This window comes from Salmo trutta, chromosome 1, assembly GCF_901001165.1.
Source record: "Salmo trutta chromosome 1, fSalTru1.1, whole genome shotgun sequence".
Taxonomy (NCBI): Eukaryota; Metazoa; Chordata; class Actinopteri; order Salmoniformes; family Salmonidae; genus Salmo; species Salmo trutta.
The window spans coordinates 61,032,668-61,045,576 of record NC_042957.1 but is presented as its reverse complement, the minus strand read 5'-3'; the positions used below and the strand labels follow the sequence as shown (position 1 = coordinate 61,045,576).

The 12,909-nt window shown below is 46.0% G+C and overlaps 1 protein-coding gene across 4 annotated transcripts in view; it reads right to left on the bottom strand.

Annotated features, from left to right (window-relative positions):
* The window catches only part of LOC115204081 (acid-sensing ion channel 2), a 480,853-nt gene that overhangs the window by 40,974 nt on the left and 426,970 nt on the right, over positions 1-12,909 (bottom strand). For all 4 annotated transcript variants that reach the window (XM_029769392.1, XM_029769399.1, XM_029769408.1 and 1 more), the window contains one exon: positions 1,465-1,615. In XM_029769392.1, coding sequence (XP_029625252.1) covers positions 1,465-1,615 — 151 coding nt within the window. The remainder of the gene's footprint in view (positions 1-1,464; positions 1,616-12,909) is intronic.

The window sequence follows — 12,909 nt, the reverse complement described above, 5'->3', positions numbered from 1 at the left end:
TCCAATAGGAAAAATGTAGATAGATAACTTTTTAAAAACTGGGCCCAGGAAACTCTGTGGATTTTGACTGCCCCCAGCTGACAGTAAAATACCCAGGAACCAAAAAGACAAGAGTTCCCTTCTTCAGATCAATAAACATCCCATGCCAAATGTCAACACCCCCTCTTCCTCCATGGTTCTATCCTGATACTGTCCACTTCCTCTGTACTACAGACATGACAGTATGGCAACAAAACAAGCCACCTCTCTACCCTCTAAAGCTCCCAGGATGCAGTTAGCCACAAACCTGACCATGGAGACAGCTCTGCAGCTCTGATTGACTGGAGGCCTTTGCCAGGCAGACAGAGAGGAGAGTGTGAAAGGAGGGGTGGAGAGAGAGGTGAGGGTGAGAGGAGAGGTGGAGAGAAATAGGGAGGGAGAAAAATAATATAAAGGCTGAGGTAGGAGCCCTGTTCCGTGTGTCCAGTGTGTCTAATATGTCCGGTATGTCCGTTGTGTCCGGTTTGTCTGGTGTGCCCGGTGTTTCCAGTGTGTCCGGTGCCTCTGCTTAGGAGCCAATGGTCTTGATTTAAGTCTCTGAAGGCACTGAGGCCCTGCTTCTCTGTGAGGTGGAAGCTGTGAGGAGGAAGCTGTGAGGAGGAAGCTGCAAGGAGGAAGCTCTGAGTAGGAAGTTCTGAGCCCCCTGTTATCTGCTGACAGGACTGAGCCAGCTGGTTGTGTGCTAATTAATCCGTACAGACACACAGAGGGATAAACAATGGCACCATCCAGGGTCCTCCATCCTACTAGGAGACTCTACAAAGAGCTCTGCACTCTCACTGTGCTGCTAGATGCCCCTCTGTATAGCGATTTAGCCTCTGCCTTATCACAACAGACTTAAACACACCAGTGATGGGAAGGGACAGCTGAGGACAAGCCTATGTGTCCCACTGCTAATCTGAGAAGAACATGTGGATAATTGATCGGGGGAAATAAACAGGCTCTCTGCATGATACATGTTCTATATATGGAGAGTAAATAGAGTCTGTCTGCTAGAGGGCCCATGACTTGGCTTGATGCTGTGCTTCAACAACTCCCCAGCCTTCACTTCCATGCAGGCTGAGGCTCATTGTTGAGGCTCATTGTGGAGCTAACAGGTCAGGCAGCAAGCTCCCTCCTACACAAGACTATCTGAACAACTAACAGGGCTTCTTCCACTATGAACAACAAATCGTGAGGAAACTGATAAAGGAATGGCATTGCTTCCAAATCTGAAAGGAAAAGCACATCCTGGCTTGAGCTGTTATTTGACAGCAAGTCAATACATTCTGGGCAGAATTTATATAAATGGTGAAAAGCACAGGACATAGAATATAACCTTGGTGGACACCAGTTGTCAACTCCACATAGTCAGATTGAACACCCTCCACATGGATACATTGTGATTTGGATGGAGAGAGTCAGGTATGGTGTAGTTGGGCCTACCTGTGTCGCCCCACACGGGTAGGTACTCGTCCTGCTGGATGTCCAGCATAATCTCCAGGCCGTTCCCCGTCCCTCCCTTCATGGTGGTCCGCAGCGTCTTGCCCTCCTCCGCTGCGTTGAACATGTAACACTTCCCATACCTGGTGAACACCTGCAAAGAGCGAGAGAGAGAGAGAGAGAGAGAGAGAGAGAGAGAGAGAGAGAGAGAGACAGAGACAGAGACAGAGAGAGAGAGAGACAGAGAGAGAGAGAGACAGAGACAGAGAGAGACAGAGAGAGAGAGAGAGAGAGAGAGACAGAGACAGAGAGAGACAGAGAGAGAGAGAGAGAGAGAGAGACAGAGAGAAAGTAAGAGAGAGAGAGAGAGAGAGAGAGAGACAGAGACAGAGACAGAGAGAGCGAGAGAGAGAGAGAGAGAAAGAGAGAGAGAGAGAGACAGAGACAGAGACAGAGACAGAGACAGAGAGACAGAGAGAGCGAGAGAGAGAGAGAGAGAGAGAGAGAGAGAGAGAGAGAGAGAGAGAGAACAGAAGTTAGTACTGACCATGTTATGTACACAGGCTGGTGGACATCAGAAGGTGGACCGATACATTAACTAATCATAAACTGGTACCATGACATTCCCTGAGGCGGTTTAGGGAACAACTGTCCTTATAGCCTTCTAAATGCATTAAGAAATCAGCAAGCTGAACTAGATATGATAATGATTGGAACACCCTACAGGCAAACTCAAATGACAACAACAGAGCCTGGAACAAAAGTTAAGTATTAAGGATTCATGTGGAGACTAGGAACACAAAATGTTGATTTGTCCCTTGGTTGCCCTTGATAGAAATCCATGATCAATCTCAATGGCACACAACAACCTTCTAACACATTCTCCTATGATTACCAACAATTGGAAGAGGCACCTTGTGCTTTTTAAAAATGTGTTTACGAGCATACACTTTACGGGACGGCAATGGGCCACATTGGAGACAAATCCTATCATTTCAGTGTAATGGAGCATGTGGCTGTTGTTTCCCCCCCCTTCAAGTGGCTGGATGAGCAGAAGCATTAAAGGCTGTGGAGCCCTGGCTCTCTGAAGGACAGCTAATAACAGGCTTTCTGCAGCTCCACTCTGCTCCGGTCAGGTGGAGAAAGCACTTTTCAGCTCCTATATTGGGTAAAATAGGGCCAGATTAGGCCTTAAAGGAAAGTAGTGGCAGAGACTTGAAAAAAGCATGGGCACTTTACCCTGTAATCACTTAAAAGCGGTGCTCACTCTGCCATTAGTGGCATGGAGTTCATGGGAGGAAAAACCTGCATTCGCCATCCCCATTTTCAGTACATTGTTAACAGTTCAAGGAAAACCGTTGAGATGCCATTATGAGAAGGAATGCATAGGGAAAGCTCCGATTTTTCTAGGTAATAACTGAACTTTTGCCCCCCATTCAATCAAACAAATCGGCACAGTTATATGTCACACCACTGTGCTAGATAACGACTTTGAGGTTTATATGAATAACAGACTGGCGTAAAATGCAGAATCAGAGCAGCTTATTTAGAGACAGGTGTGTAAAAGATGCAAACGTAAATTAGATGGGTGTTGGGAGGTCCCTGCTCATGGGCAATAATCACCATAACAACCCTCAGCCCACCTTCCTTTCCCTCACCAATCAGAGAAGGACTGAAGAATAGAATGTTGTTTGAACATCATCAAGGTCACACACTCCAAGCCTTCTTATTGGATAGAAGCATTGGTGGCCTACCTGCTCTTCTATGTTCCGGTCTGGGATCAGTGTGGTTCTGTGAGCTCAGAATGGTTACGGATACAGTGCCCCTTCAGAAAGTATTCACACCCCTTGACTTTTTCCTCATTTTGTTGCGTTACAGCCTGAATTTAAAATGGTTACATTAAGATTTTGTGTCACTGGCCCACACACAATACCACATAATGTCTTAGTGGAATGTTTACTAAGTAATGTTTACTAAGTAAATAAAAAATGTTACTAAATAATTAAAAATGAAAAGCTGAAATGTCAATTTTGTATTCAACCCTTTTGTTATGGCAATCCTAAATAAGTTCAGGAGTACAAATTTGCTTAACAAGTTAGCAAGTCACATAATAAGTTGCACTCACTCTGTGTGCAATAATTGTGTTTAACATGATTTTTGGACGACTACCTCATCTCTGTACCCCACACATACAATTGTCCATAAGGTCCCTCAGTTGAGCAGTGAATTTCAAACACAGATTCAACCACAAAGACCAGGGAGATTTTCCAATGCCTCACAAAGAAGGGCATCAATTGATAGATGGGTAAAACAAAAAGCAGACATTGAATATCTGTTTGAGCACGGTGAAGTTATATATTACTGTCACGTCCTGGCCAGTATAAGGGTTAATTAGTATTGTAGTTTGGTCAGGACGTGGCAGAGGGTATTTGTTTTATGTGGTTCTGGGTGTTGTATGAGTTAGGAGGGCATTTGATTTAGTATTCCGGGGTTTTGGGCACTGGGTGAGTTTCATGAATTCTATGTTGAGTCTAGTGTGTCGTTTTCTATGTTTGGTTAATTGGGGTTGGGACTCTCAGTTGAAGGCAGGTGTTGTCTATCTGCCTTTGATTGAGAGTCCCATATATTAGGGTGTGTTTGTTATTGGTGGGTGATTGTTCTGTGTTTCGCCTTGTGCCTTACCAGACTGTTTTTGTTGATCGTTCGTGTTTTTTTTGTTATTTTTGTACGTTCATTTTTGATAGTTAATAAAAATCAAGATGAGCCTGCACATACCTGATACATTTTGGTCCTCCTTAACCGACGACAACCGTGACAGAATCTCCCACCAACTATGGACCAAGCAGCAGAGGAAGGAGCAGAGGGACTTCGAGTTGGACTGGCGGGAGAAGTGGAACTGGGAGGAAGTTCTGGAAGGGGCCGGACCTTGGCACCAGGCTGGGGATTATCGCCGCCCGCAGTGGGAAATTGAGGCAGCCAAGGCAGAGAGGCGGAGGTATGAGGCCATGGACGCGCTGAGGGAGAAGCACGAGAGGCACCCCCAATAAATGTTTTTGGGGGGGCACACGGGTAGTTTGGCTAGGCGTAGGAAGAGCCGGAAGCCAGCTACCCGTGGTTATATGGAGGAGCGTATGGGGTGGAGAGCGCTATGTTTCGCTGAGGAGCGCACTCTCTCACCCATACGCACGCACAGTCCGGTGCGAGTTATTCCAGCCCCTCGCAGGTGCCGTGCTAGAGCGGGCATCCAGCCTGGTAGGAGGATGCCTGCGCAGCGCATCTGGTCGCCGGTACGCCTCCGAGGACCAGGCTACCCAACTCCCGCTCTACGCACGGCTACCATCAGGCCCCTGCACAGCCCAGTCTGCCCTGTACGAGCACCCCGCTCGTACAGGGCTACTAGTTCCATCCAGCCAAGGCGGGTTGTGCAGGAGGTAAGATCTAGACCGACTGTGCGCCTCCATAGCCCTGGGTTTCCAGCTCCTGTCTCTCGTGCGGACCCGGAAGTGCGTCAACCCAGTCCGACTCGTCCTGTTCCCGCACTAGCCTTCAAGTGCGTAAACCCAGCCCCGCCAGTCAACAGTCGTCGGAGCTGCCCGCCAGTCAACAGTCGTCGGAGCTGCCCGCCAGTCAACAGTCGTCGGAGCTGCCCGCCAGTCAACAGTCGTCGGAGCTGCCCGCCAGTCAACAGTCGTCGGAGCTGCCCGCCAGTCAACAGTCGTCGGAGCTGCCCGCCAGTCAACAGTCGTCGGAGCTGCCCGCCAGTCAACAGTCGCCGGAGTGGCCAGGCTGCGCTGAACTGCCGGAGTGGCCAGGCTGCGCTGAACTGCCGGAGTGGCCAGACTGCGCTGAACTGCCGCAGTGGCCAGACTGCGCTGAACTGCCGGAGTGGCCAGACTGCGCTGAACTGCCGGAGTGGCCAGACTGCCCTGAACTGCCGGAGTGGCCAGACTGCCCTGAACTGCCGGAGTGGCCAGACTGCCCTGAACTGCCGGAGTGGCCAGACTGCCCTGAACTGCCGGAGTGGCCAGACTGCCCTGAACTGCCGGAGTGGCCAGACTGCCCTGAACTGCCGGAGTGGCCAGACTGCCCTGAACTGCCGGAGTGGCCAGACTGCCCTGAACTGCCGGAGTGGCCAGACTGCCCTGAACTGCCGGAGTGGCCAGACTGCCCTGAACTGCCGGAGTGGCCAGACTGCCCAGACTGTCCCGAGTGGCCAGACTGCCCAGACTGTCCCGAGTTGCCAGACTGCCCAGACTGTCCCGAGTTGCCAGACTGCCCAGACTGTCCCGAGTGGCCAGACTGCCCAGACTGTCCCGAGAGGCCAGACTGCCCAGACTGTCCCGAGCGGCCAGACTGCCCAGACTGTCCCGAGCGGCCAGACTGCCCAGACTGTCCCGAGCGGCCAGACTGCCCAGACTGCCCCGAGCGGCCAGACTGCCCCGAGCGGCCAGACTGCCCCGAGCTGCCAGACTGCCCCGAGCTGCCAGACTGCCCCGAGCTGCCAGACTGCACCGAGCTGCCAGACTGCCCCGAGCGGCCAGACTGGCCAGACTGCCCCGAACTGCCAGAGTGGCCCGACTGCCTGGAACGGCCAGAACCGGAGCCACCTCCTGATATAGGTGGGTTGGGGAGGGGGGGTGTAGCACAGTGCCGTCGTTGACGGCAGCCACCCTCCCTTCCCTCCCTTTAGAAAGGGGGATTTTTTTTGTTGTTGTTGTTGTTTGGGGTTGTTGTTTTTTTTGTTTTTAAGGTGCTTCCGGGGTTAGCACCTTTAAGGGGGGGGCACTGTCACGTCCTGGCCAGTATAAGGGTTAATTAGTATTGTAGTTTGGTCAGGACGTGGCAGAGGGTATTTGTTTTATGTGGTTCTGGGTGTTGTATGAGTTACATTTACATTACATTACAGTTAGGAGGGCATTTGATTTAGTATTCCGGGGTTTTGGGCACTGGGTGAGTTTCATGAATTCTATGTTGAGTCTAGTGTGTCGTGTGTCGTTTTCTATGTTTGGTTAATTGTGGTTGGGACTCTCAGTTGAAGGCAGGTGTTGTCTATCTGCCTTTGATTGAGAGTCCCATATATTAGGGTGTGTTTGTTTGTTATTGGTGGGTGATTGTTCTGTGTTTCGCCTTGTGCCTTACCAGACTGTTTTTGTTGATCGTTCGTGTTTTTTTGTTATTTTTGTACGTTCATTTTTGATAGTTAATAAAAATCAAGATGAGCCTGCACATACCTGCTGCTTTTTGGTCCTCCTTAACCGACGACAACCGTGACAATTACACTTTGGATGGGGTATCAATACACCCAGTCACTACAAATATACAGGTGTTCTTCCTAACTCAGTTGCCGTGAAGAAGGAAATCGCTCAAGGATTTCACCATGAGGCCAACAGTTACAGAGTTTAATGGCTGTGATAGGATGGATCAACAACATTGTAGTTACTCCACAATACTAACCTAAATATCAGTGAAAAGAAGGAAGCCTGTACAGAATTAAAATATTCCAAAACATGCATCCTGTTTGCAATAAGGCACAAAAGTAAAATTGCAAAAAATGTGTCAAAGAAATTAACTTTATGTCCTGAATACAAAGTGTAGTGTTTGGGAGAAATCCAATACAGCACATCACTGAGTACCACTCATATCTTCGACCATGGTGATCGCTGCATCATTTTATCCTTGTCATCGGCAACGACTAGGGAGTTTTTAAAGATAAAAGTAAATAGAATAGGGGCCTCCCGAGTGTGTCATAACCGGACGTGAACAGGAGTCCCATAGGGAGGCGCACAATTGGCTCTGCGTTGTCCGGGTTAGGGGAAAGTTTGGCCAGGGAAGCTGTACTTGGCTCATCGCACTCTAGCGACTCCTTGTGGTTGTCTGGCCACCTGAAGGCTGACTTCGGTTGTCAGCTGAACTCAGTTTCCGCCGATACATTGGTGCGGCTGGCTTCCGGGTTAAGCGGGCGGGTGTTAAGAAGCGCGGTTTTGCGGGTCATGTTTTGGAGGACGGATAACTCGATCTGTGCCTCTCATGAGCCCGTTGGGGAGATGCAGCAATGAGACAAGATCGAATTGGATCACATTTGGATAAGACAAAATTGGGAAGAAAAAAATGAATAACAGTAATAGCACTAAGCACAGGCAAAATCCTAGAGGAAAACTTATGTAAATAAGATATTTCTGTATTTCATTTTCAATACATTTGCAAACATTTCTAAAAACATGTTTTCACTTTGTCATTATGGGGTATTGTGTGCAGATGTGTGAGATATTTTAAAATATTGAATCCATTTTGAATTCAGGCTTTAACACAACATGTGGAATAAGTCAAGGGGCATGAATGCTTTCTGAAGGCACTGTAAGTCTTCTTAATAGAGGGCTTTTCCATGACCTGCAGGGTTGGGTAGGTTACTTTCTAAATGTCATCCGTTACAGTTACTATTTACCTGTCCAAAATTGTAATCAGTAACGTAACTTTTGGATTACCCAAACTCAATAACAGAATCTGATTACATTCAGTTACTTTTAGATTACTTTCCCCTTAAGAGGCATTAGAAGAAGACAAAAATGTATGTTACCAATTGAACGACATCTATTGCAGGATAAATGAATATTAAAGTTTACATAGCTGGCCATATATGGATGTTAAATTTTACTTTATGGGTTGGTTATGTATGCTTCTTCTAACCCATCACTTTCTACTACATATAATAATACAATTAAAATATATCTTTACATTAAAAACCAAAGTCTATTTGAATTCCAGTCATTCCAATAAATGTAATACCCCTTGATCTTCAAGAATAGGACTTGGAAGTATAGTAGTAGAGATTAGCCAAAATGTAACCCCAAAACTAAGGACTTATTAGCCATTCCTACTCTGTTGTTTATGATTTTGTTGTCATGAGGACTGATTAGGCTCATTGATTTGAGTTGAAATAAAAATGCTGCGCTCACGGAATGGCATGCTGTGAGCACTACTGAAAAGTTCTATATCATTGCAAAAGGGTTTTTTAAATGATCAATTAGCCTTTTAAAATTATAAACTTGGATTAGCTAACGTGCCATTGGAACACAGGAGTGATGGTTGCTGATAATTGGCCTCTGTACGCCTATGTAGACATTCCATTAAAAACCTCCTGTTTCCAGCTACAAGGGCACAAGGCGAGACCCAAATGCAGACAGAGGCAGATGGTAGAGCCCCGAAATGTATTATAACAAAGGGTGTAGCCAAAGGCAGGTCGGGGACAGGCCAGAGTTCATAAACCAGGTCAGAGTACAAACAGTACCAGACGATAGACAGTCTCGAGTTCAGGCCAGGCAGGGGTCAGAAACCAGATCCGAGTCCAAAACAGTACAAGGGGATAGGCAGGCTGGTAGTCAGAACAGGCAGAGTGGTCAGGCAGGCAGGTTCGGAGTCAGGACAGGCAAGTGTCGAAACCAGTGACTTAGAAACAAACAGAGATTGATAAAAAAAAAAATAGGAGCAAGGAAAACCGCTGGTTGGCTTGGCAAACAAGACAAACTGGCACAGAGAGACAGGAAACACAGGGATATATACACCGGGGATAATAAGCAACACCTGGAGGGGGTGGAGACAATCACAAGGACAGGTGAACCAGATCAGGGTGTGACAGTAGCAACTACAGATTGCCCCTATAAGTCTATCAAAAGTGTGCAAGTTTGAGCATGTGTCCATATTTTCTTATCAGCATGAATTAGATTGAGCAATAAAAGCCCTACTTTTATTCCATAGGCTGGGATCCTCACTATGCAGCTTTTGCAAGAGCACATTTTTCATTGGCTGTCCACTGGTTTCAAAAACAATGATTTATAGGAAGCTTAAAGTTCTTGAAATCAACCATTATTTGGTTCAAATACACATTTAGATTTGTGAACAGCCATCCACAACAACCACAATCCGTAAGGCACAAATAGCTAAATGAGAGAGCAGCAGCGTGATTCACATCAATGAGCTATGTAGATATCAATAACAAGCTATATCCGTATCGTCGTAGACTACACCACTGCTGTCATCCTTATCTCATTGCTTTTATTAAAATTTGATAATCTTTGGATGCCAACAGCAAATGCACCATTGGAAGACATATACTGTAGTCTACAAAAGCCTATTCCTGCTCTTTTCCCATGATCCATCAAACCCATTTGGTGTGTCATCATAGTGGTCTCTGACTTGTGGTCAGACTCGCTCAGGTGGAACAAACTTAAACTTGCGCCTTTTTTCAATGCTGATTTGAATGTCATTGAGAAAAGAAAAGTGTCAAAGATTTTTTTCCGCAAACATCCTTTCTGAATTTAAAAGTAATCCTCTAAATCCTCGTCTAGTTTTTCAAAAGTATCTGTAATCTGATTACAATATTTTTGCTGGCAACGTAACAGATTACAGTTATCGTAATGTAATGTAATGTATCGTTATGTAATCCGTTACTCCCCAACCCTGGTGACCAGTGTATGAGTGCTTCTATGGACATGAGTAATTGTCCAGGTGGACAGTGTTATGGTCATAGAAGGATGTGGGTAGAAAGGGAGTATGAGACTCCCCCTTCTCCTCAGTAGAGCAGCTCCCTCCTTCCACAGATATGAATCTATCTAAATGATACATCAGGGGCTAAGAGCTGCCAGAACCACAGTGCAGAGACGGGGGATACATATTCATAGAGAAATCACTCTTTGTTTGCAGGGACCCGCGTTTCGGTGTCTGTCTCTGACTGGGACTGGGCTTAACTGTACCAGGGATGGCTCCGGTTGATAGCATAGTGACAGAAATACCCGAGTGTATAGAGACCAATATGGACCCAGCCTGCATGAATGGAGAATATCAACATCAGCAGGATGTCCCAGCATAGACAGTAATCTGTCAATGTCAAAACACATTGGTCCAAACCTAACAGACCAAAAAGCAGATTGAATGGGATTCAACATGCACTAGCATCCCAGTAAACAGGTTGTTTTGGTCGTCAGCATGACCTTGGTTCATTTGACTAAAGTATCTCTGTCTGCTAATTAGAGCTTACATTAGAGTTAATAAGCATCAGCCCAAACCATTCACACACTCAAGTGCTCCCTTTGAACCCTCGCCAGCTAACTGGGCAGGTAACATCATGTTTAATTACCCAGCGGTCATTTCAACTTTCCTGATATGTCTGTGAGTTTATGTGAGTGTGTGTATAACACAGATAACACATATCTGCACTGCCCAACACTGCTCCCCTACAGATGTACTGTGGTAATGGTGCTCTGAACTCTCCTCCTCTGAAGTTGTTGGTTGTCTATTAGGGAGCACCATCATCATCATCCTCTCTCTGGAGCTTCTTGTCAGACCCTCTCTGTCTCTAGAAACAGTAATGATGTACTGTATGAGTGACAGGGAGGGCTAGGACCAGGTCAACATCCTATTAACACCTTACCACACCTCATCAGCCACGCCACGGTGGAAGTGTCAACCAAAAGTTGCCAGGGTGGTTCTGTCATTTTGGTACCCCTCAGACAGTTGTCTGACCCTGCTGTCTCTCCTTCATCTTGTTCCCTCCCACTCAGTTATTATCTCCATCTCTGCTTGCCTCCAGTCATTCTGTCAGAGGGAGGAGAGTAATGACTCCTCACACCACCACAGAAATATCAAATAACCTTGGTACCTGGCCAAGGGGCGGTTACAGGCAATACCTGTAAAGTAGCAAACTAAAGTAAAGAGACACTTCTCAGAGTTCTCATGCACTGAGGCCATTACTTTTCTGAAAAACAGGATGTTAGAATATGGATCATGAGTATCAGCATTCTCAAATTAGCTCCACCCTGTCTGCTATCAATAAATGACCAGTGCTTGACTTGGGCAGGAGCTCACCGAACTGAGTACCGGCACCTCAAATGTTCTACTGCTTGAGCTCCTGTTCCTCTTATAGAATATTAGCACCTAAATATAAAAAGGACCGGCACCCAAAATGAGTACCGGCACCTATTTCTGTGTAAATGACAATGTTGCTTATAATATCAGATGTGGTTATGAAGGATTGCTTCATACTCAGCAGTGTTTGAGTCGATATGTCAGACCACTTTGGCCTATTTATTGTCTTACCTCCCTCATCTTGCTTCATTTGCACACAATGTATATAGACTTTTCTACTGTGTTATTGACTGTACGTATGTTCATTCCATGTGTAACTCTGTGTTGTTTGTGTTGCACTGCTTTGCTTTATCTTGGCCAGGTCGCAGTTGTAAATGAGAACTTGTGATGGCCTACCTGGTTAAATAAAGGTGAAATAAAAATAAATAAAATAAAGATATGCACAAGCCATCACAGAACTACAAACATTGACTGTTGTCAGGGTCTTCATACACCCCCGTCCGTCTATTATGATCAGTTTGGCTAGAATGGTCTTGTTGATATTGCACGCTTCAAGCCACTAAACTCCAAAGTTGTCTTTGGTGATGAAATGCTGTTGCTGCTCTTTCTTCATTACTTTATTTTAAATGAATCGCTAAGGCGTTGATTGAACCCTGCCATGTTAACATAATGTTAGCTGACCCCGTCCACAGGGCAGTCAGGGCACGAAGCAGGAGAACAGAGATGAGCTGCCAATTAGACGCCTGCCTTCGTCTCGTCCACCCAACATAACTTATTAGCATTCACAAGAAACAGTGTGAATGTCTGGGAGCAAGACATCGCCCTAAGGCATGCTGTGACCCAGCCTGCATGTCGACCAGCCTCTCCCAGGGTGAAGTCAAAGACGACACGGCCATTAGAGAGCCACCTTCCACTGTGATGAAAGGTCAGTTGTTGTTAGTTAGCGCCAGACAGACGACAGACACCTTCCCACTGTGTTTGAAGATTTGCCTGTCCCTGGCTAATGCCGAAGCCAACAGTTAGACATCTGAAAATAAAGCTTTCCAAAGAGACAAGTCATTATGCCTGCAGTGTGCTGTGGCTGTGATGGGTACAATAGCGAGAATGGTTAATGACTTCATGTGTTCAGCTGTCATTATTTTGAACAGCTTTATGATAAATATGCCTACGCTTTGTTTCTTCAACTATTATTGTAACGGGCTCTGAAGTCCTTTTCCTCATTTGTTACACACACACACATGCACGCACGCGCACACACACACACACACACACACACACACACAGAGATGGGATAATATACTATCTTGTTACCATTACAAAATACTCTGAAGAAAATGTATCAAAATGAAATACAAGATGCTAATTAGTATTTTCCCAAATTTTCTAAATACAAAATACATTTTCAAATACACGGATTCACTAAAACAACATTCTCAGTAACGGTTATAAAAACATTGTACTTGTTATGACTTTGATACGTTGTTGTTTATCTACCTTAGTTGAATTCAGTGACTAAGTCGCTCTGGATATGAGTGTCTGCTAAATGACCAAAATATAAATGTAAAAATGAACACTTGCAAAGCACACTGG